This window comes from Thalassophryne amazonica, chromosome 12, assembly GCF_902500255.1.
Source record: "Thalassophryne amazonica chromosome 12, fThaAma1.1, whole genome shotgun sequence".
Classification (NCBI taxonomy): domain Eukaryota; kingdom Metazoa; phylum Chordata; class Actinopteri; order Batrachoidiformes; family Batrachoididae; genus Thalassophryne; species Thalassophryne amazonica.
Window position 1 is genome coordinate 7,807,961 of NC_047114.1, and position 25,715 is coordinate 7,833,675.

General features: G+C 40.3%; 1 protein-coding gene across 1 annotated transcript in view; it reads right to left on the minus strand.

The window, feature by feature from the left end:
* The window catches only part of zmynd11 (zinc finger, MYND-type containing 11), a 75,286-nt gene that overhangs the window by 41,737 nt on the left and 7,834 nt on the right, over positions 1 to 25,715 (minus strand). The window contains exons 2-4 of the mRNA XM_034182365.1: positions 14,322 to 14,481; positions 7,933 to 7,956; positions 3,972 to 3,998 (exon numbers count right to left, since the gene is read on the minus strand). Coding sequence (XP_034038256.1) covers positions 3,972 to 3,998; positions 7,933 to 7,956; positions 14,322 to 14,481 — 211 coding nt within the window. The remainder of the gene's footprint in view (positions 1 to 3,971; positions 3,999 to 7,932; positions 7,957 to 14,321; positions 14,482 to 25,715) is intronic.

Consider the following 25,715-nt stretch of genomic DNA (forward strand, 5'->3'; position numbering starts at 1 on the left):
GGATGGGGGTGTCCAGATGGCCCGACTCGGATTTTGATGAAATTTTCACCAATTACCCTTCAAATACATTGATGGTAAAGTTTTAAAGTTTGTTGTTTCATCAGACATCATTTTCATCATTCTGGGGGACTGGGCATGGACAGAGGAACAGAAATCTGAAAATGCATACCACCCTCCAAAAGCATGTTATTGTATTAATATTGCCTATTTCAGTAAATAAGGCATCATTTCATGTGCTTTCCAAAATGGGGAGTTCATTTATGTAATTAGTTTTATGATCAGGTCAAGGTCATTGACAAAGGTCAAGTTCAAGATTCTGCTATTTTTTTTTTGCCAATTTTTCATATTCAGCAGTATGTATTACCACCAGAATTGATAATATTAAGCTTTTAATCAATCAATGTGATAGAAGAGATTCTTGCCTTTCTATTGATATGCAATATGACTGGTGTTTAACAGATTTCGGGTCTTTAAGGTCAGCAAAGTAAGGTTCTTTGAAATCTCGCTCTATTTCATCAAATTTGAATCTCTTCATTATTCCAGTCAATACTTTACCTATTTCAGCAATCAAAGTATCAATTTATATGTTTAAAAATATAGGGAGTGGAATTATGGGGTTAGTTTCATGATCAGAGGTCAAGGTCATTGCGCAATTCCAAGGTCAATCTCCAAAATGATAGACATTTTTTTGCTTTTTGGACAGAAAAAGTGTCAGAACATCGGTATTGTAGCACATAATCATAATACGAGGTTTGTTAGAAAACTATCTGACCTTTTTATTTTTTGCAAAAACCATATGGATTTGAATCACGTGTGATTGCATCAGCCAAGCTTGAACCTTCGTGCGCATGCGTGAGTTTTTTCACGCCTGTCGGTTACGTCATTCGCCTGTGAGCACGCTTTGTGGGAGGAGTGGTCCACCCCCTCGTCGGATTTTCATTGTGAGGAAAATGTCTGAACGGCTGGAGCAGCAATGCATCAAATTTTTCCAGAAACTGTCAGAGACAGCCAGGTGGACACCATTCGGAAAATTTAGATGGCTTTCAGGGACGATTTTATGGATATCACACAGATTAAGGAGTGTTACAGCCGGTTTAAAGACAGTGCACAATGGCGGAGGGTGTGCCGCGCTCCGAGCGGCAATCGACAGGCTGAAACAAGATCATTTCCAAACTGAATGCTGTGTTGATCCGGGACGTCGTCTGACTACCAGAGAAATGGCAGAAAAAGTGGACATCAGCACTTTTCCGGCACATTCCACTGTTAAAGGAGATTTTGTCATGAAAACAGGAGCGGAGGAATTCGCCACGGAGCTGCTAATGGCGCAGAAAGAAAGCACCTCCGTGTTGGTCTCACAGGACATGTTGTGACATGCCCAGATCTTCGACAATTTCTCGGATACTCACTCGACTGAAAAGCCACCCAAAGCCGTCTGAATCTTCCGAATGGTGGAAGAGCTGGGCATGTCCCGTGAGACTTCCAACACGGAGGTGCTTTTTGTTCTGCGCCATTAGCAGTTCCGTCCTGACGCGCGAATTCTGCCGCACATCTTTCATTACAAAATCTCCTCTAACAGTGTAATGTGCCGAAAAAGTGCTATGTCCACCTCTCTTGCCATTTCTCTGGTAGTCAGACGACGTCCTGGATCAACACAGCCTTCACTTTGGAAATGATCTGGTCGTTTCAGCCTGTCGATGGCCGCTCGAAGTGCGGCGCGCCCTCAGCCGCTGTGAGCCGTCTTTAATCCGGTTGTAATGCTCCTTAATCTGTGTGATGCCCATAAGATCTTGACCGAAAGCCATCTGAATTTTCCGAATGGTTTCCACCTGGGTGTCTCTCACAGTTTCTGAAAAAATTTTGATGCAGCAAAGCGGCAGTCGCTCGGGATTTTCCTGACAATGAAAATCTGCCGAGGGGGCTGGACCACTCCTCCCACAAAGCGTGCTCACAGGCGAATGACGCAACCGACAGGCGTGAAAAAACTCACGCATGCACACGAAGGTTCAAGCTTGGCTGATGCAATCACACGTGATTCAAATCCATATGGTTTTTGCAAAAAATAAAAAGGTCGGATAGTTTTCTAACAGACCTCGTATCTTACTTTGTGTAGCTAAACTCCATTATAAAAACAACAAACAAGACCACCTTCTGCATTATCATTCAAACAGAAATCATTTGTAGTCACAGATGTTAACGCTATAAGTTTACATTTTTCTAGAATTGTATTAGTTACATTTTCTTACTGAAGCATGTGAACATTTCGTATCACTGGCTATTGATAAGGTTTTATTCATTGATAGCAGAATTCCTTGTGGATGACCTACTGATGTAATCCAGATCATTTAATAAATGTTCTGTTCAAGAGCAATGTGTGTGCGTGTGTATATATATATATATATATATATATATATATATATATATATATATCAATTACCCTTCAAATCAATCTATTTGAAGGGTAATTGCTGAAAATTTCATCAAAATTCGAGTCGGGCTATCCAGACAGTTCCACATGATATTCTCAGAGAAAGCTCATTAAACGATGCCTCTGAATGTCAACGCAAGTCCAGATTTCTTGTTTCGTTTTGGCTTCGGTGTCCTTCGTTGGTGCTGTGTGACTGGGGTTCTACACTGGCTATACAAATACACAGGACTGTGAACCAAAGCTCAACATTTATTTTAATTTTTTTTTGGGGGGGGGGGGGGTACCATTTTAACAATTGCAGCCTTATTAGTGTAACCACGTCACATGTTAACATAAGACCTTGATGTTAAGCAAGTAGCACTCAGTATGTACTTGACCTGATTTTTTTTGGAAAGCTTTGAAAAAACATTTTAAAATGAAGCTATTTCCTGCAGACTGGCACAATGAATGCCACCTTAAGATAGAAATAATTTTAAGTCATATCAACCTTGCTAATTCTTTTCCTTTCTGTCATGCAACCTGCCATTCGGGAGCGCATTTATTCATTTTTTTTTATTATTATTACATGAATCTACATGAAACAAGGACACTCAATAATACTGATTCAATGTTTTAGTTGTTAAAATACGTATATATCATAATCAAAAGCAGACTTTTACTCTAGGGAGTAATTCCGGCTCCTCGCTCCTCTGGCTACTAACTAATTTATTTATTTGAAAAGTGAAGCCTGATTGCGTGGTAAGTAGTATATCACACGCGGCATCCATCAGAAACAGACGACGTGTCTTTGAACACGCACACACGGCATGGGGATGACCTTAATTTTTTTTTTTTTTTGCACTGGCAGTTACCACTGCAGCTGGTAATCTGTGTGTGAATAGACATTGTGTATTTAAAATCAAAGCAGAGCGTTAACATGCTTTTAAAGGTGCACTGTGGCTTCTGTGGTGAACTCAGTGGCAGTACTGCCTGCTTGCTCCACTGACACTGTGCATTAGAAACAAAGTGTGAGGAAACACCGTTTTAGTGAACTGAGCTTAATTTATCCGACACAATCAATCAAAAACACATTTATTGGGCTGATTCGATTGGATTAGGTCATATCAGTAGGGCATTCCTTGATTTACTCAATCTTGGTTCACTGTAAATATGATTCCGCAATTGTCTGGATGGACAACTAATATGAATTAATTTGCTGAGAGCTTCGAGTTGAACTGTACAAGTGGATCGCTAAATGTCGAGCTCTGACAATACATAAATTCTAAAAATGACATCACACTCATTCGAGTCATTTGGCTCACTATGACACTAATTAGCACATCTGCATATACTATAATTTTCCCATTTGTCTCCACAATACACACACCCCCCACAACCCTCTCAGCCCCTCGACTCCCCAGTAGGTACCTCTGGTGTAAGAATCAAGTGTTTTACATAGTGTTAACAGGTCATCTCCTCACAAACAGCCAGGTACAGTGGCGGAACATGAAACAACAAATACACAGTATCAACTAAGAAATGGGCCCAGGGCCTAGGCAGGACTTACATTTGCAGGGTCAGGCACAGTTGAGGACTGAAGAGACATAAAAAAGAAAAAAAAAAACTCTCTCTCTGAGAATATTCATTTATTATGTGGCTGATCACACAGTTTAGCTGCTGCCATTAGCCTGTAATCATATTTGTTATGATGTATCTGTGACTATAAAAAGATGTGCAGCTTTTATCTGTGCTGATGATAAATCTGCAACACAATAAAAATATAAGCACAAGCAAAATGTTAGTCATCTCTTTTGGTATCTCCTGTTTGCTCGGGTCAGCTGTCACAAGTTTCATGCTGGACGCCCTTCCTGACACACCTCCAGATGAACATGGAAAAAAGGTATGGAAACTCCATGTCACAATTTGTCCCAACCCAAAAATATGTCTTCTGACTGTCAGCCCCAAGTCCAAACATTCAGTCAGTTTTCAGCAGTCAAAACCAGCTTCTGAAATTTTAGCCTGTTTAAATCCAGTTTAAACCACATTAACATTCTTCTTTAGCTCCTTAAAACAAGAAACAAAAATGTATCCTCTCCTGGGTAAACACCAATTTAGAATAAATTAAACCACATCAAATTTAATCAGGTGAAAACCACATAAAGAAATATTAAGAAATAACCACTTGAGTTAAACTAAAATAAAGAATAAGTGTTAAGGAGACTCATGCAACCTGAACCTGTATTAGGTTGATATGATCAATCCACACTTACAACCCCAATTCCAATGAAGTTTGGACGCTGTGTAAAATGTAAATAAAAACAGAATACAATGATTTGAAAATCCTCTTCAACCTATATTCAATTGAATACACCACAAAGATATTTAATGTACAAACTGATAAACTTTATTGTTGTGCAAATATTTGCTCATTTTGAAATGGATGGCTGCAACACATTTCAAAAAAGCTGGGACAGTGGTATGTTTACCACTGTGTTACATCACCTTTCCTTCTAACAACACTCAATAAGCTTTTGGGAACTGAGGACACTAACTGTTGAAGCTTTGTAGGTGGAATTCTTTCCCATTCTTGCTTGATATACAACTTCAGTTGTTCAACAGTCCGGTCTCCATTGTCGTATTTTGCGCTTCATAATGCACCACACATTTGCAATGGGCGACAGGTCTGGACTGCAGGGAGGCCAGTCTAGTACACGAACTCTTTTACTATGAAGCCACACTGTTGTAACACGTGCAGAATGTGGCTTGACATTGTCTTGCTGAAATAAGCAGGGACGTCCCTGAAAAAGACGTTGCTTGGATGGCAGCATGTGTTGCTCCAAAAACATGTACCTTTCAGCATTGATGGTACCATCACAGATATATAAATTGTCCATGCCATGGGCACTAACACACTCCCATACCATCACAGATGCTGGCTTTTGAACTTTGCGCTGGTAACAATCTGGATGGTCTTTTTCCTCTTTTGTGCAGAGGACACGACGTCCATGATTTCCAAAAACAATATGAAATGTGAACTCATCAGACCACAGCACACTTTTCCACTTTGCGTATGTCCATTTCAAATGAGCTTGGGCCCAGAGAAAGCGACAGTGTTTCTGGTTGTTGTTGATGTTTGGCTTTCGTTTTGCATGGTAGAGTTTTAATTTGCACTTGCAGATGTAGCGACGAACTATGTTAACTGACAATGGTTTTCTGAAGTGTTCCTGAGCCCAAGCGGTAAGATCCTTTACACAATGATGCCAGTTTTTAATGAAGTGCTGCCTGAGGGATCGAAGGTCATGGGCATTCAATGTTGGTTTTCGGCCTTGCCGCTTACGTGTGGAAAGTTCTCCAGATTCTCTGAATCTTCTGATTACATTATAAACTGTAGATGATGGAATCCCTAAATTCCTTGCAAATGAACGCTGAGAAACATTGTTCGTAAACTGCTGGACTATTTTTTCCCACACAGTTGTTCACAAAGTAGTGATGCTCGCCCCATCTTTGCTTGTGAACGGTTGAGCCTTTTGGGGATGCTCCTTTTATACCCAATCATGACACTAACCTGTTTCCAAACAGGTGTTCTTTTAGCATTCATCAACTTTCCCAGTCTTCTGTTGCACCGTCCCAACTTTTTTGAAACGTGTTGCAGGCATCCATTTCAAAATGAGCAAAATATTTGCACAAAAACAAAGTTTATCAGTCGGAACATTAAATATCTTGTCTTTGTGGTGTTTTCAATTGAATATAGGTTGAAGAGGATTTGCAAATCATTATATTCTGTTTTTATTTATATTTTACACAACGTCCCAACTTCATTGGAATTGGGGTTGTACATGGAGTTCATAAGATGCAAGCGCTAAGCCTGTAGCTGGGACTAGATCCAGAAACCAAGTAGTTTGGTCATGTTGATCTCGTCCCTGTGGCTGTGAAGCAACAAACTTACTACTTGTGCTGTTGCGCAGCCAGGACATATCTGAGCTCACCACATTAGAAATTTTCAGAAGAGTACAGAAAAACAGAAACCGAAGAAATCAGCACAGTTTACTGGACTTCCTGCTTGCCCCCCCCCCCCCCTTAAAGGTTATAAGAGACTCAGATACTATCAGGACAATCAGTATACAATATTACGATTGAAATTCGTTTCTGTATCAGTAATAAAGCACCAGTCAGTCAGTTTTATTTCATGAAAATAAAACATGAGAAAAACTAAATTACTGCAGGTAATCCTGGATTAAATCCAAGGTGAACTGAGCCCAATAATGACACAACTTGTGGATTTTAATAAGAACTATTTTCAATCTTATGTGATGCAGGTTGGGGCTATATGTTAATCAATCAATCAATTTTATTTATATAGCGCCAAATCACAACAAACAGTTGCCCCAAGGCGCTTTATATTGTAAGGCAAGGCCATACAATAATTACGTAAAATTGTTGTAGGAAAATTACGTAAAATTAATGTAGGAAATTGTTCTGAGGTCAACACAAGGACGTGGCTCACGCCAGCCGGATTGAGTCCAGGTGTCTGCAGGCAGAGAACTCTCCTTCAGATAACACATTAAAAGTCCTATGAGATATACAAACCTCAGTCAGCTCATCCTGTGTGTTTCTAGCAGCAAGCATGGAGAAAACTAAGCAGTATAACCATACAAATCCCAAAATCACTTCCCACCTCCACCCTGTCTTATCAATGAAAAATAAATAATTAAATAAGTAAAAAGTAAAAAGGCATGCCAGACAGAAGTTAAGAACACATCTCATCTGAGAAAAACTACAACTACCAAGACCAAAATACTACAAACGCACAGGTGCTTGCTACCAACCTGCAGCTATGCCAGTACTGCTCAACAAACCACATTAAGCCCCTACCACCCACCTCATTTTGGCTTGTAAGTATCTCACAAATAAAAAGTAAAATTTCCCATCGATGGGATGTACAGGTTTAGAAGGGGTTAAAGCTCGAGTGAATTAATAACAGATCATTATCATTATTTAAGACTAAATTTGAACTTGCTAAGTGACTGTAACTGGCACCAAAGACAGCCTGGAGCTGTTTCACCTTTTTACGTTCATCTTTGTCCAGTAATAGCAAACCCATAGGTTAAGTAGCGAGCACATATTTCATCAAGATCACTGATCACTTCCGCAAGAAATTTGGCCACGTAGGCGCAGCGCTGCAATGGACTTTCATGAAGCTTTTTTACAGGATAACTGTCTGTTTCTGGCGGTGTGTTTGACTAGTGTGCTGTAGGCCAGCATCCAGAGGAACGTCCGAATGTAAGCCTGATACAAAACTTAAAGCAGGCAGGCCTATGGTTTCATTTTACTCAGCCTACAACTGTGCACTCACCAGAACATTTGCTACAACCTGCAGAAAAACATTCACTCAAATCCCTGACTGCACTGCATGTGGCAGAACGGATTTCTCACAGAATGATGTTAGTTGAGGAGAAAAAAAAAAAAAAAGATGAAGGGATCAAATAATGCACAACCCCTGAATTTGAAAAGAGCGATGCAGCCCTTACCTTGCTTCCCTCGGGCTTCGGCTCCTGTGGTTGCAAGTGATTTAGAGAGGAGTGTTTACAAGTCCTGCTGCTAATATCAACTGCACGCTGTTGGGCTACACTTTAACATCTTTATTCCAGGTGTGGAATTATTTTATGAGACCAACATTCATTTCATCATGTGTTTTTGTCCTGCTTTCACAATTAACAGCAGCTTTTTGTCAAATCATGCACATTGCAACAATAAGATTTAGAAATGTCTTGTGCAGTTCAAAAGTATTGATTTTGGGGTGTTTAGGCAATTCAACTTAAAGGTTCTTGAATAAAAAGCTAATTCCTCCCATCATGTTGTGGGACTTCCTCTGGCTCCTCTAACACTCCTCTGGAGTTTTGTTGCTCCACATTCTCTCATACAAAAGTCATCACAGACACTGAAATTAAGTCAACAGCAACACAGTGTGGTGGCCTCGAGTAACAGAACTATGTTTGGCTTCGATCTCAGTGCACTCCACCTCTAAAAGAGCTTTAATAAAAAAAAACTTCAGCTGGCATCCAAACAACCACCTGTCATCTCAGGATCATGAGTGGCCCTTCTAACTGTGAGATGCAGGAATGAAGGTGATTAAAAAGAGCTGCATTTCAAGCTGGAATTACAACCCCAAATCAGAAAATGTTGGAAAATGCAAATAAAATAATAAATAAACAAAACGCATTTTTAAGAACAAGGGCATCAGTCATCCTTATCAATCAATCTTATGTTTGCAAATGACACTGATCTGTAGTAAGAGTAGAGAGCAGATTGAGTCTAGCCTGGAAAGATGGAGATATGCTCTAGAGAGAAAGGGAATGAAAGTCAGTATGAGCAACACTGAGTACGTGTGTGAATGAGAGGGAGCCCAGTGGATTAGTGCAGTTACAAGGAGTAGAAGTGGTGAAAGTAGATGAGTTTAAATACTTGGGATCAACTGTCCAAAGTGGAAAAGGTGGTAGAGAGATGAAGAAGAGAGTGCAGGCAGGGTGGAGTGGGTGGAGAAAGGTGGCAGGAGTGATTTGTGACTGAAGAATATCAGCAAGAGTGAAGGAGAAAGTTTACAAGTCGGTAGTGAGACAAGCTATGCTGTAGGGCTTAGAGACGGTGACACTAACAGAAAGACAGGAGGCAGAGCTAAAGATGTTGCAATTCTCTTTCGGCGTGATGAGAATGGACAGGATTAGGAATGAACATATCAGAGGGACAGCTCAGGTGGGACAATTTGGATACAAAGTTAGAGAGGCGAGACTGAGATGGTTTGGACATGTGCAGAGGAGGGACTCAGGGTATATAGGGAGAAGGATGCTGAGGATGCAGCCACCAGGTAGGAGGAGAAGAGGGAGGCCAAAGATGAGGTTTATGGATGTGCTGAGGGAGGACATGCAGGTGGTTGATGAGACAGAGGAAGATACAGAGGACAGGGTGAGATGGAAACAATTAATCTGCTGTTGCGACCCCTAACGGGAGCTGCTGAAAGAGGAATTCTTTCATTTACATTGACTTATTTCCTTGCAGACAATATGAACCAAATATATTTCTTATTTTTGCTGGTCAACTTGATTTCAATAGTTAGTATACATCTATTCCTACATTTCTGGCCTGTCAGTTTACAAAATAAAATAAATAAAATGTTGGGACAAGGTAATTTAGGGGTAGTAATGAGGTAAAAACTAAGGGCCCCTTCAGACATAACACGAGTGAAGCTGACTGGCGCACGAAGGAGGAATTGCATGCCAGTCGTGAAAAATCAGGGGGGCACCTCCAACGCCTCATACAGCTGTCAGCCAAATTCTAGGTGCCACACAAGAACATCCAACACCTCTCGCTGGGCACTTAGAAAAGGCGGGCTGTTCGCGCTCCAAGCACGATAGTGGAGTGCAAATCCCCCCCACACAAATGGCAAGTGCACTGTATTTATGCAGCACTTTTCCATCTACATCAGACATTCAAAGCGCTTTACAATAATGCCTCACATGTACCCCGATGTCGGGGTCAAATGGCATGTAAGAGTGCCGTGTGTTTCCCCCACCCTGCTCCACCTATCTCTGTCCAGCACAGTGTGCAGCTGGAACAGGTGACCGCTGTGTACTGCAACTCAGCTGATCAAGAGAACCGGCCAGCGTCTGAGCGCGCACTGCACGGTGTGAAATTAATGAGCCAGCCCGGCAGGCCGCTGTCACTTCCACCACGTAAACTGCAGTTACATGACAGACAAAAACAGTGGAAATTAAATAAAACAAATAAGGGTAAAGGCGTGAACTCATTCATGTGAGATCGCTTTGCTCATACGCTTTGCTGTGGACATACGGCGCATGTCAGCTTATTAAAAGTTGGACCTGACAGCGCACACAAGGTGTTAAATTAAAAACACAGACCTGAGACAAATGCAGGACAAAAATAATAATACATACAAAAATAACTACATACATAAAATAAAAAAGTCACAGAACAAAGGAACAGAGTGTGGGCCTTTACTTCTGTGAGGTCCGCAGACAAAGGTGGGTGTGTCCCTGAGACCTGTAGCTGTTCACATATGTGCGCTTGCAAGTCACAGTTGGAGAACACTTGTAGTGGCTTGTAGAATATGACCTCACATAACTTCACCGTGAGGCGTGGACGTCAGCATGCTATCCACACGTGGAAACAAATTAAAACACATATTACCTGTCAGCTGACCACAGCGTCAGCACACTACAATGCTGGACACCACAGCGAGGCTAAAGTCACTGCAGGATTTCCCCACATTGTAATAATTAAAGCACATATTACATTTGCAACACGGTCGCCAGCATGGTCACTGCGCGCTGGAAACTCCATGCTGGCTGATGTGTTCATGACACGGTAGCCAGCTTTTCATGAGGCGAGAGCCCGGCTGATGTCTTCATGAGACGAGTGCATCAAGTAATTCATGTAAAACATAAAAGGGAGAACAGTAACCTAAGTCATTTCATTACTTCCTGCTGTAAGTCTAGGCGGAGGCTAAGTCCGCTCTTTATAACAGAAATTTAGTATTATAAATTGTGGTGTTTTTTTTTATTTTTTGCTCCGCTTCTGTGTGCACGACTTTCCACGTGCTCGTGAACACGAGCGTCCACGAAACCGTTGCCATAGTATCGCATACGCCTATCCGACTGTGTCCCTCCCGACAGCAGGTGGAACGTTTCGGGGTTCTCCATTTAGTTTTTTTTGTTAGCGGATTTTCGGAGGGTTCCTCCTTCTTTCGCCCAACTTCTTAAATATGGGCCCTTAAAGATGGATGTTATTTCAAACACATGTCAACATATGACTGTAATCCATGGGTTAAAGCAATAAATTTTCATCTGACTGAAATTTTTTCCTGGCAAAAATCATTGCCAGCAATCCCCTAAAATGTGGTATAGTAGGGGCACACACTCTTTATTCCCCTCAATAAATACAATAAAATGATGGAAATCCAGCATGGTGAACAAAACAGTGAGAGTGAGGCAGAAGGCTTGCCAACACGGACACCATCTTTTCCCTCCAAAATCAACTCGAATTGCCCAGGTGAGACCAAATTTGCTAAAGGGTCAATCATTTGCTGACCTGCTCAGATCAGTACAACTAAAAATGCATTTGCAGGAAGAATAACACCTGAAAAATTTCATCGCTTATGCTCAACACCAAAACATTTTTTAAATGTAGTGTGAAGGAATAGCTACTTCTTTTAAAAATGTGTTGCAGGCCTTGAAATGCAGGAATGGATGTATATTAACAAATTGAATTAATTTGACACACAAAACATGATATATCTTGAGTTCATACTGTCTGCAATGACATAGTCTAAGTAAACGTCAGAATCACTGTCTTTTTCCCCCCACCTCCATTTTCCATACTGACCCTATTATTTCTGATTTGGGGTTGAAGAATTCATCCCTCTCTGGGAAATTGTTGACAACATGTATCCTCCCAAAATGCCAAAACATTATAAGGGAAGGTGAAAACTGGTATAAATCAATGCAGGAGCAAACAAAAAGAAGCTGTGAGTTACTACCATGGTGAAAAATTTTGTGTGGCGTTTCTTGTATGGAGTTCAACCTTGATGAACTTTGACCCAGACAAGCCACCTCAACTCTGCTGACCTGAAAGGCGACTGAAGCAAAAAAAAAAAAGCAGCTTTGTTCATTAATAAGCCATGTCACCTTATCTCATCTGCCAGAGTTTAAGCAGCATCGCCCCCTCCAAAAAACTCAAAACACCAATATGGTGTGCAGCCTGATGTATGACAAAACTAGATTGTACAAACACATTCCATTACAGTAAATGTTAAACAATTATTTCAGAAAGAACTAAAACTAACTAGTCGACCAATCTGTGAAAAAGCACTACAGCAGCTTGGCTAGGCTAACTTGTTTTTGGGCCATCTTGAAGGTAAATACAGTCAACAAAAATATAAACGCAACACTTTTGGTTTTGCTCCCATTTTGTATGAGATGAACTCAAAGATCTAGAACTTTTTCCACATACACAATATCACCATTTCCCTCAAATATTGTTCACAAACCAGTCTAAATCTGTGATAGTGAGCACTTCTCCTTTGCTGAGATAATCCATCCCACCTCACAGGTGTGCCATACCAAGATGCTGATTAGACACCATGATTAGTGCACAGGTGTGCCTTAGACTGCCCACAATAAAAGGCCACTCTGAAAAGTGCAGTTTTGTTTTATTGGGGGGATACCAGTCAGTATCTAGTGTGACCACCATTTGCCTCATGCAGTGCAACACATCTCCTTCGCATAGAGTTGATCAGATTGTCAATTGTGGCCTGTGGAATGTTGGTCCACTCCTCTTCAATGGCTGTGCGAAGTTGCTGGATATTGGCAGGAACTGGTACACGCTGTCGTATACGCCGGTCCAGAGCATCCCAAACATGCGCAATGGGTGACATGTCCGGTGAGTATGCCGGCCATGCAAGAACTGGGACATTTTCAGCTTCCAAGAATTGTGTACAGATCCTTGCAACATGGGGCCATGCATTATCCTGCTGCAACATGAGGTGATGTTCTTGGATGTATGGCACAACAATGGGCCTCAGGATCTCGTCACGGTATCTCTGTGCATTCAAAATGCCATCAATAAAATGCACCTGTGTTCTCTGTCCATAACAGACGCCTGCCCATACCATAACCCCACCGCCACCATAGGCCACTCAATCCACAACATTGACATCAGAAAACCGCTCACCCACACAACGCCACACACGCTGTCTGCCATCTGCCCTGGACAGTGTGAACCGGGATTCATCTGTGAAGAGAACACCTCTCCAATGTGCCAAACGCCAGCGAATGTGAGCATTTGTCCACTCAAGTCGGTTACGACGACGAACTGGAGTCAGGTCGAGACCCCGATGAGGACGACGAGCATGCAGATGAGTTTCCCTGAGACGGTTTCTGACAGTTTGTGCAGAAATTCTTTGGTTATGCAAACCGATTGTTTCAGCAGCTGTCCGAGTGGCTGGTCTCAGACGATCTTGGAGGTGAACATGCTGGATGTGGAGGTCCTGGGCTGGTGTGGTTACACGTGGTCTGCGGTTGTGAGGCTGGTTGGATGTACTGCCAAATTCTCTGAAACGCCTTTGGAGACGGCTTATGGTAGAGAAATGAACATTCAATACACGAGCAACAGCTCTGGTTGACATTCCTGCTGTCAGCATGCCAATTGCACGCTCCCTCAAATCTTGCAACATCTGTGGCATTGTGCTGTGTGATAAAACTGCACCTTTCAGAGTGGCCTTTTATTGTGGACAGTCTAAGGCACACCTGTGCACTAATCATGGTGTCTAATCAGCATCTTGATATGGCACACCTGTGAGGTGGGATGGATTATCTCAGCAAAGGAGAAGTGCTCACTATCACAGATTTAGACTGGTTTGTGAACATATTGGGAATGTGATATTGTGTATGTGGAAAAAGTTTTAGATCCTTGAGTTCATCTCATACAAAATGGGAGCAAAACCAAAAGTGTTGCGTTTATATTTTTGTTGAGTGTACTTCAACCTGGCAGTTGTGATGGTTATTTTTTATGAGTAGCTCCACACTAACAACACATCAGTGACTGCAGCAAGACATTACTAAGTCAAGCTCCACCTACAACAATAGATGAATGTGTTGTACATGGCTCACGTGTCCATGACCTACAGTGCAGTGCGCTAGTCGATTAGCCTACTCTCCTTAACCTTTCAGTGACTCGGCAAATAAACGGACTCTGGGTGTTAAGAGTGTTTGCAGCATGATTGCAGAGTCAAACAATAATAACTAAACATAAATCAATTTAAATATTAATAAATAAATAAATAAATAAATAAAATAAACCCTATTTTTTTTCTAGCCACTGATAGTATTTACCAAAGTGGACTTACCATCTCATCCCCAGGCAGCCAATAGCCTTCCTGCTCAATCCCGGCCTTGGAACCCTTGCAGCCAACCGTCAATGTCTCCACCACCAGGCCGTCCTTCACAGCCAGGCTCAGCTGTCTGGCAGTCTCTTTAGGATGCATCCCAAAGACTCGGCTCAGGTACCTGGACCGTTGAGAGACAAACTAGAGTGAGGCCTAAATTCACATGTTCAAAACCTCAGCCACATTGTTGTTACATGTTAAAAGGTGACGCTCGTCCATCTTCAACGACAGACACCATTTTACATCACCTATGTAAAATGGTGTCTGTCGGGGGGATCCAGCAAAGAATGCATGTTAGCACCCGACTATCAGCCGGTGACTGGAAAGGTCACAATCATTCACTTTTCCAGCTTAGGGTTTCCTCGACTGCTGTGTAAGCCCAGTGGGCCTGAAACGCTATCACGCGCACTGGCCACTTTTGACAATTTGAGAATTTGACCGTAGGCATATCTAGAGTCAATATGCAAAAAATTTTAATTAACATATTTTTTATGTTAAATCAACATATATTTAATCCAATATATAATTTAATAATGTTGCCAGTTTCAAGATTATCCCAATAATGACTAAAACACGACAAAACTAGAAGATTCATTAGTTCAGGGCTTGCCTTTTATTAACTTTTTTATTTTGGAAAGCACTTTATGTACAAGGTTAGAAAGTAATAACCAAATAAATATTACTGCTACTATTACTGCTACATGATTCCAGGTTAACAAAAGCAGTTGATCTGTGTGATCAGCCACATACTAAATGATTGTTCTCTGAGACAGAAAGGTTTTAATTACTGTCTGAGCAACAGTGCATGTCCAGAGCTTTAACTGTGAAAACTCAGCATGGAAGGTGCATCTGTTATCCTTTGTGTAATAAGCAAAGTCCGCAATGCATCTGCGCATGCATGGGTCAAACGGGGGCAAAAATTTCAGCTACCAAACTCACACCGCTCCTACTGAATTTCGTATACAGTACCATTAGCGGACTGTAAAAGTTAAGGCTTACATGGATTATTTCAAAGGCTTTAAGGCTTAAACGACGCGTTCAATAAATGACAGGTGCACATTGTGCTGTTTTCAAATGCTCGAACGGAAATTATAGGCTTGAAAGTTGGCTGAAAATACACGATTGCAAAGCTCCGCCGAGTCCAACCAAAGCTGGACAGAAGAAGAAATGTGGTTGTAAACCTCCGTTCATTCTACACAATTTCCCCACAGAAAAGAAATATCCAGACGGATGTAAAAGATGGACTAAAATTGTAAGTTTCTTGCACACATTTATTTAGTCAATATCCTGAAACTGTGCCGAATTATAATGTGGCTGATGATGCCATTTTTGTGCATCGGCTTATGACTGTAATGTCGCGCCATGAATGAAGTGGCGCGTAATATTGTAAAATTGACATGTTCTATAAAACAAACCTGACACCAAAGAGGTTATATGCGAGATCCACCTTCCTTGTAGTCATCACGAAGCTGGCGGAGTAGCGATTTCTCATCCCTGCTTAGCAAATATTCTACAATATCCACAGTTTCAGACTCTGGACTTCGTCTAACCATCCGTCAGTTGCCTTCAAGGGGTCAGAAATTTGTTTGTCTCCAACTATCAACAAGGACTGGTCATTTTTGACAGCAGCACTCTCTTCCTCCTTTGTCGGCGCTTTAAATCAACTTTCCAGCGGTTGAAATGATCCAAATCATAGCACTCCTCGCTGCTTTCCGCCGTCATAGCATATGGATTGGTAGCCGAAAAATTTAGCGTACCCATAATGCACCGCGTGGCCCGAGATGTGCACTTTGCTTATTGTGTGCTGCTTGCTGAGGTCTGTTATTCTAATATCAGTGGAACTACAACTTTCAGATTGATAACCTTATTTGACAATTTCTTCAGCTTTAGGCAATGATGTGATTAACCCTTTGGAGAAGAAAGAAAAAAAAAAAAAACTGAAAATTTTGTTGTTGATCTTGCATGCCATTTGCATTGGACTGTTCCTGTTTTGTCTCCACACTTATCCAAACACTTGACTTCAAGAATTTGTCTTTTATAACAACTGATAGTGTCTCAACATGAATAAGAATAAAAATAAAACTTGATACAGTAAAGTTGCATCTATCGTTCATTAATAGTCATTCAACAATATAACTTTCCATTCTTAACAACAACAACTGGGGTTTAAATTGGATTCTTATTCACTGACATAAACGGGAAACGTAGTAACAGATTTTTCCACCTGGTGAAACATCTGCATTTCTGGGATACTTACAATTTTCTTGTCCTGCAATGCACAAATGTTTTTCACATCAATATTTGACTTGCACAAATGTACTAAATGTTTATCCTTTTTTTCTCCACATTAATACTTCACGGCCATGTATCAGAAGGGCCATAAAGTGCATATTTAGCAGACTAGTTCAAAACATAAATAAATATAGTAAAACTCACCTAAACGGTTATCGTATAAATCGTATATTAGCACTCACTGGACAAAAGCAGAAGTCCCAATGTTTTTGTATGGTTTTCCACGTAATAAACACCGTATATAAAGGATGTTGTGTAGCGGATTTTCGCTCACATCGGATATTGATAATCTCTCTTTTCAAATTCATGGCCACCTTATGCACAGATTTCTGGGTTTTCAGTCGTTTTCCCTGGGACAATCCCTGTCCCTGCCTGCGTTCATCTTTCTTTTCTTTGGCTTTTGCCAAATTCTTTTTTAAAATGCAAGTATTGCCTATATTGAAAGGTACTAAATTAATTTATTCACTTCTCATGTAAAAATAGTTGTGAGGGCTCCAAGAAAGTCATTTCTTATCTGGCTAGATCCTGACTTAACACATGGGATCTGAAAAAAATTCATATTGCGGTGTAAATTGAATCCCTTCACAGTATTAGTATATATTGCGAAATAAACTTAAGTGTAAAAATTATAATGTTTCTGCATGGGTCCCTTAGCAAAAGTAAATTAATAAAAAATGAATAAATAAAAAACAAAAACAGATATAACTTAACATTGAGAACATTTATTGTGCAGATCTCAAAACTACAGCTACAATTTGCCAGAAGGTACATCTAAGATGCAAGCCTAGATTTGATGTTTCGGTGAAAGAATTAAATACATTTATTTATTGACTGGCCAAGCTTTCATCTCTTGAACACTTTGTGCACGTATTATTCGAGCTGTGCACGTAATTTTATACTGCACTAGCACTGGTGCAAGTAACTTTATCCAAGTTTTATCAACTATAAGCACCAGTAGAATGAACCAATAAAGGAATAAATAAGGAAAAAACAATTTCCAGTGTGTTGTCTTCGTCTTCCCTGCGTTTTATGACTCTCACACACAGAGCGAGTTGCTGTGCTGTATTTGTTGCGGAAAGCTGACAAACGTCGCCAGCGGCGCCGTACCTGGGTTCACAACAGCCTCATGAGACGTTCCCAATTCGGGGAGTTTCATTATTTGCTGCAGGACCTGCAGCAAATAACTGCAGCTGCAGGAGCTCCTGTCCCGTTAGCACGCACACATGTAAACAAAGAAAAAAAAAAAAAAAAAAAACTGGCTGCCGCTGCCGTTCCTCACTCTCTCTCCCCTTAAACTCTGTCATCATTGTGTTATAAACCAGACACCATTTGTTTTATTATACATCTGTGTAGTTAATAAATAATCTTCACAGATGATTCTTTCGTGCGCGCATGTGGGGAAAAAACAAAACTGGCTACCGCTGCGATTCCTCGGTCTCTCTCCCCTCAAACTCTGTCATTGTGTTATAAACCAGTCACCATTTGTTTTATTATACATCTGTGTAGTTAATAAATAAAATCATCTTCACGGACGATTCGTTCGTGAGCGCACGTGGGAGAAAAAACAAACAAACCTGTCTGCCGCTGCTGCTCTCCCCTCAAACTCTCCCCAGAGAGGAAGAGTCTGATACATCAGATGAGGAGTTTTAAGGTTGATATAAGACAGACTTTTGGTTGTGCAAGTAACTTTTTTGGTGCAAGTAGGTTAAAAAATGTATTTCGACCGCTATCCCTGGTTTGTTTTCCTGACATAGAAAGACAAAAAAATAAAATATTGCGATTCTTGTCTTTTACCTCTAACCACTGCTCTCTCTTTTCAAAATTGAGAAATCTGTCATTGTGCTTCTCAACTTCAGAAAGCCTGTGTCCAGAAGAACCATAAAATGCAGATTTAGCAGGCTAGAGTTTGCATGGAGACAATCTGAAGTAAATGCTTCCCAGACAGATTTTGAAACATGATATAATAAGCTCAAAGATTTACCGGAGTGTTAGCTTTTCTGTATAAACGATGACTAAATAAAGTTGGGTCACCGCTGTGGGAATTCTGCTGGACCCAGCCACATTTTCAGATGAATCTTAAATCATCTCACGTAGCAGAACAACATTTCATCTATTTGTTTTGTAGTTTCAGCATGGCACACAGTTCACAGTTAAATCTTCATCCCTTTATGCATTAATGAGTTCTGCTTTGTGAGAAATATGCCAGAGGTATCCTATAAACAAAAATCTTGCAGCCAGCAAAACAAAAATAACCCTACTTCTTTCGAGTTTATTGGCAGCCTGCAAACAAACAGTGCATGACCGCCACCAACTGTTTGGCCATGGAACATGACTGGATTCTGACACGTTATCAAAAATAACACGGAAACGTTCACTACGTAAATAAAAACCTGGATTTCTGGTCATTTCCTGAAAATTTTCATCACTGGAAGTGACACTCATTGAGGGACAAATTAATCCAGAAAAAGCTGCTGTTCCTGCAGCAAATTACACAAAGACATGACGGAGAACTTTAAAAAGGTCACGCGCACATCGTCATTGCATGGCCACGGAGTTACAGAGTTGCAGAAGCATAAATCAGGCTTTAGGATTTTAAGGTACCACTCCGCAGCGGATTTAGAAAAAACGGATTTTGTCCACTTTATACATATAGTGGATTTTGGCAATTTGTACCTGAGTCCAACATATGGCCATAGGCTATTGCGAAGACCTGTCGTCCGTGCAGTTCTATTACTGCCACAGTCTTAAAATTCACAGGGATCATTCTTGGGACAGAGACTTTGGACAAGTTCAAAGATGGCTAACCTTGACCTATTTTAAGAGGTTAAAAAGTCACATTCTGTTTGTATCTGTTCTGCTTTGTTTTTGAGTGGCGGGAAATCTGGCTGGTGTGGCTGGTCTCGAGTGGCTGGTCTCTTCAAAACCACTTTGCTTTGTATTTACAGTGAGGAAAATACGGTGTAACGCTGGGTGCCATGTGCGCAGGTGCTGTATGTCTTTACCTAATTAGTCACAGTCTGCTTTGGGAATAACTTGAAATAAACCAATTAAGTGAGGAAATTAAGTATTTGAACACCCTGTGATTTTGCACGTTCTCCCACTTAAAAATCATGGAGGGGTCTGAAATTTTCATCTTAGGTGCATATCCACTGGGAGAGACAATCTAAAACAAAAAAATCCGGAAATCATAATGTATGATTTTTTAATAATTTATTTGTATGTTACTGCTACAAAAGTATTTGAACACCTGTGAAAATCAAAGTTAATATTTGGTACAGTAGCCTTTGTTTGCAATTATAGAGGTCAAACATTTCCTGTAGTTTTTCACCAGGTTTACACACACTGTGATATATTATGAATGAATGAATGAATGAAATTTATTTCAGCAACACAGCACAGTCACAACGTATCAAAACAAAACCGGAACAAAACCAAAATTTGCACCGTGTGTCTGAAAGGGGGTGGGAAGAAGCAAAGCTTACCCACCCCCCATACCAAACGTCCACGTCCAACACTATTAGCACTTATGCTCAAAAAAAAAAGACAGACATAAATACATATTCATTTTTGCTCACACTCCTATATATACACACCACAGATACATACCATACATTAACAAGGTTATACATCATATTTATACATTATTTAATTCAATTATATTTTTCATTATATCCGGAAATTATTAAATTTTTATAATGTTTCTTAAAACAAAAGAACCACAATCTAATTTCAACAGGACATTCGTTCCAAACCTTCACCCCTTTAACTGAAACACAAAAACCCTTTACATTGGTGCGTATAGGAGGCTTCTTGAATATACCACATCCTCGTAAACTATATTCAGAGTCCCTCATCTTGAACAGGTTCTGGATATGAAGTGGTAAGACTTTGTTGTTAGCTTTGTACAAAGTATGTATTGTGATGTAATCCACTAAATCTCTGAATTTCAATAAATTTAAAATCGTAAACAGGGAATGCGTTGACTCAAGATAATGTTTGTTACAGATGATTCTAAAGGCACGTTTTTGTAAGAGAAATATTTGATTGGTGTTTGATTTGTAAGTGTTACCCCAAGACTCAATACAATATGTCATATATGGTGCTATGAAAGAATGATATAAAGTAAGTAACCCTTCCTGTAACAGTATGTCCTTGGCCCTGTACATGATGGCAATAGATTTTGACATTTTCGATTTTATGTTATTTATATGTGGTTGCCAGCTGGGTTTATTATCAATTATAACACCTAGAAATTTATTTTCAGTTACTGTCTCTATTTCCATATTGTTAATGGTTACATTTTTACATTTAGGTACAAGTTTATTTCCAAATATAATACATTTAGTTTTTCCAAGGTGGAGTGACAATTTGTTAGCGTTAAACCAAGCCTTAAATTTATCCAATTCATTTTCCACAGTGTCTAGAAGCTGTTCAAGATTATCACCACTGCAGAACACAGTTGTGTCATCTGCAAAAAGGACACACCTCAGTGCTCTTGACACCCAACTTATATCATTTATATACAGTATAAATAACAAAGGACCTAACACCGAACCCTGGGGCACCCCACACGTAATTTCCCGGAGTTCAGAGTCAATGTTGTTATACTGAACATACTGAGACCGACCATGTAAATAACTATTTATCCAGTCATATGCCAGTCCTCTGATTCCATATTTCTGTAATTTGGTTAGTAATATTTCATGGTTAACAGTGTCAAACGCTTTCTGTAAATCAAAAAAATACCTACTGTATATTGTTTATTATCAACTGCAGTCGCTATATTTTCCACAAAATCCATCAATGCATATGAAGTAGTCCTAGATTTTCTAAATCCATATTGTTCTTCGCAGAGTATCTCATGCTTTAGTAAGTAATTATTCAGTCTTTTTACAAAAAATGTTTCTAGTATTTTGGAAAACTGTGGTAAAAGTGAGATAGGTCTGTAATTGGAAAAGGTGTGTGTCACCAGTTTTAAACAGAGGTATTACTTTAGCTATCTTCACTTGAGAAGGAAATTTACCAGAACTTAATGATATATTACAAATGTAGCTGAAAGGTTTTACTATACAATCAATTTTTTTCAAAAAAGCCATATCCAGATTGTTGAAGTCGGTTGATTTCTTGCTTTTGGAATTATGCACCAGATCAATTATTTCTTTTTTATTAGTTCCACCAATAAACATTGACATAGATTTATTGAATGTTATCTTATTTTCCCAAGAGTTGGCGCTCGATGAATCAATATTACTAGCAAGATTTTTCCCCACATTGACAAAATATTCGTTTAAATGGTCAGCAATGGACTTATTATGTAAAACATAGCAAGAAATAAACGCTTCCAAAACTGAAAACGCTCTTTTTGTAATCTGAAAACACATTTTGCGATATTAGTGTACACGCTAACTTCCACTAACTCAAAGCTAACTTCCTATGGAGTTAAATTTGTATCATTAATACCAGCAAATGCACAGAGGGTGATATACACATATTCTTTGATTTGCATAACTTCCGCTGTTGTCAAAAGCTCATATACACGTACACGCAAAGCCTCCTGCAGACGCTGTTAAAACGTAAACATTGTTTTTGATTGACTGATTAATAGATGGGCTTCACTTCATGTACAAATCTACATGTACTTCCGGGGCGCTGCACTGTGGTGACTTGGGCTCCCGTGTTTGTGTTTTTTTTAACTCTTAAATATTTTGTACTGCTCTGTGTGGATGTGGCGAAAGGTGATACGGATAACAGTTAGTATATTCTGTACAACCAACTTTGAACGGATCGGTGAAGATCACAGATTGGTGAAGATCCAGGAACTTTTGGACTTGTTTAGCGGCTAGGCTAATAATACATCTGGCACTATGTGGCATGTCCCTATCGTGCTGCTGCTGCTGCTTTGGGCAGTAAGTGAATCAGTTGGCAACAACCTCCAAGGTGGATCCTTATCAAGAGTACGCAATGGACTTAATTTTGCTTACTCAAGGGATTTTTTGTTGTCACTACAATCTAGTGGCGACGTGCTCCCGAGCGGGTTACCGGAGGAGGTAAGGAGAGAGCACCCGACCACCGGTACGAGAACACGGAGGAAACGGGGCAGACGTGGAGGTGTACGGCAACAGCTTCGGAAAAGGGGTAATAAACCACCGCTCCCTTCCATGATTCTGAGGAATGTTTGATCTTTGCCCAGTAAAATGGATGAACTTCGCCTCAACTGTCGCTATAGTCACGCATACAGGGAGTCCTGTGTTATGGTTTTAACTGAGTCGTGGCTTCGGGAGGATATACCGGACAGTTTAATTCACAACGAGGGGTTCTCGTGTGTGCGTGCAGATAGAACCCTGTCATCAGGGAAGAGCAGAGGTGGTGGGATTTGCATCTATGTTAAGGAGATGTGGGGTAAACAGTACTCAACTAGAGTGCAAATGTGTGACCCAGACTTGGAGTTACTATGCGTGTCAATGCGACCATTCCATTTACCCTGCGAATTTGGAAATGTCATAATTATTGCAGCGTATGTTCCACCGAACGGTAATGCAAATAAAGCTGCCAGTTGCTTGGCAGAATGTGTGCACAGTCAGCTTCAACGCACTCCAGGGGCTGCTGTCTTCATACTGGGGGACTTAAACCATTGTCGCCTTGAGCGAGCGCTCCCTGGCTTCCACCAGTATATTAAATGTAAAACACGAAAGGATAACATCCTGGATAAATGTTTTGGCAACATCAAGAGTGCATTTAGAGCTAAAGCACTCCCACCCCTGGCAAATTCAGATCATGCCACTGTCCATCTGATGCCCACATATAACATAAACAAACAGGAATTAATTACAAGGAATGATGAAGATTTTGCCAACAACTTAAATGATTTTTTTTCTTGAGATTTAACAGGGAGAATGATGTTGAGTGTGAACCAGTAGCTGACTTGGAGCATGCATCTGAAATGAGTAGCTTTGATATTGATCAGCAATGTATCCAAGCCATTTTTAGTAAAGTGTCTTCTACCAAAGCTGCAGGACCGGACGGCCTGTCAGCTTTTTTACTGAAAAACTGTGCACAGGAACTTTCAGAGGCATGGTGCCCTATTTTCCAAATGTCAGCTTTGAGTGGTTCTGTTCCTCTATGCAGGAAGCAGTCGACCATTATACCCATACCAAAAACTTTAGCCCCGGCCACTAATAAAGATTATAGGCCCGTGGCTTTAACCAGCATTGTTATGAAATGCTTTGAGAAGGTAATGGTCAATAGACTCAAGTTGGAAGTGTCCAAGTCTCTCGAACCAATGCAATTTGCATATAAGCAGGGAATTGGCACTACAGATGCCACTGTGTGTATGTCACATATGATTTATAAGCACTTAGAGAATGCTGACTGTTACGCACGTGTGTTATTTGCTGATTTCTCGTCGACCTTTGACACAGTTCACCCTCATCTTCTAGTCCAAAAACTGAGAGACCTTAATGTTAGCTCCTCCCTTGTTAGGTGGTTTCACTCCTTTTTAACTAATATGTCACAGCAAGTTAGAGTAAACAGCTCTTTGTCTAAAGCACAATCCTGTAGTACGGGAGTGCCTCAAGGGGCTGTAAGCTCTCCCATTCTTTTCACCCTATACACCAATGGCTGTAGAAGCACAAATCCAAGCAACAAAATCTTGAAATTCTCAGACACAATTATTGTGAGCTTACTTTCAGCTGGTGAAAGTCCGTCAGTTTATTTTAATGAAATCGACTCCTTTCAGTCTTGGTGTGAGGAGCACCACTTGACTCTAAATGGGGTTAAAACCAAAGAAATGGTCTTTGATCCAAAAAGACTCCTGCCCCATGACCCAGTAATCACTGGAGGCAGGGAGATAGAACAGGTGGAGTCAGTGAAATATCTGGGCATCTATGTGGATAATCTTCTGAGGTGGAATGTGCATGTGGATTTTTTATGTAAGAAACTTTCCCAAAGAGTCCACTTCCTCAGAAGACTTAGACTGTTTGGAGTAAGCACCCGAATCATGGTTTGTTTTTATAATGCGGTGCTGGAGAGCCTCATTAGATATGGAATAGTGGCCTGGTTTGGCTCACTCACAGTGCAGGGTAAAACTAAAATTGGACCGCTTGTAAAAAATGCAATGAAAATCATAGGACAAAAGGAGTTTCCTTCTCACCAGACAATTTTTGAAACCTCTGTCCTGGCACAAGCTAAAGCCATAATCAGAGAACCCTCCCATCCACTGCACAGTGAATATACTCTGCTACCTTCAGGGAGGCACTATCAAGCAATCAAGCACCGCAGTAACAGGTTCAAACTCTCTTTTGTTCCCACGTCAGTGGCTTTGTTAAATAAGACAAGAAAGTAGGAATGTGGTTTTTTAATTGTTGAATTGTAATTATAATGTTATTTATTGGATAGGTGCAATATACTGAAGTCACTTTATCTGCAAATGCACTTTACTTGGGATTGTGCAATATCATGACATGGTCATATTCTATTTGTTGGAATTGTGCAGATCAGCTGACTGTTCTACCGTTGTCTGTGTGTCCGGATGTTAAATGTTGTGAATGTTGTGTATGTGTCAAACAACACTGTGAGTCCAAGACAAATTTCCCTGTGGGGACAATAAAGTTTAACCTAACCTAAATTGTATGTAAGACAACAGGATCTTAATAATTAATTAAACAACTGCAAATGATAAAGAACACAAGGCTCATACAGCCGAGGGTATTTTAGCATTTTACCATTTTATACATATAGCGTATTTTGTCTGTTTTATACATACAGTGGATTTTGTTCATTTTATATATAACAGATTTCGATTATAATGGACAAAATTCCCTGGTCCACCTGAATCCATTATATGCAAGTTTTACTGTATATCAAGTTTGCATGTCCCAAAGACAGATCCTGATTTATGCAAAATAACTTGAACCATGTCAAATGACAATGAATTTATGGAGAGTATTACTGCCCGCCCCATCAACAATATGGCATAACAAGATGGAGGAGTTAGCCTTTCCATATAAACCATGATTAAAATAAAAAGTTGCCGTTTCAGTCCTTCTCTAACTAGGCCCATTTCAA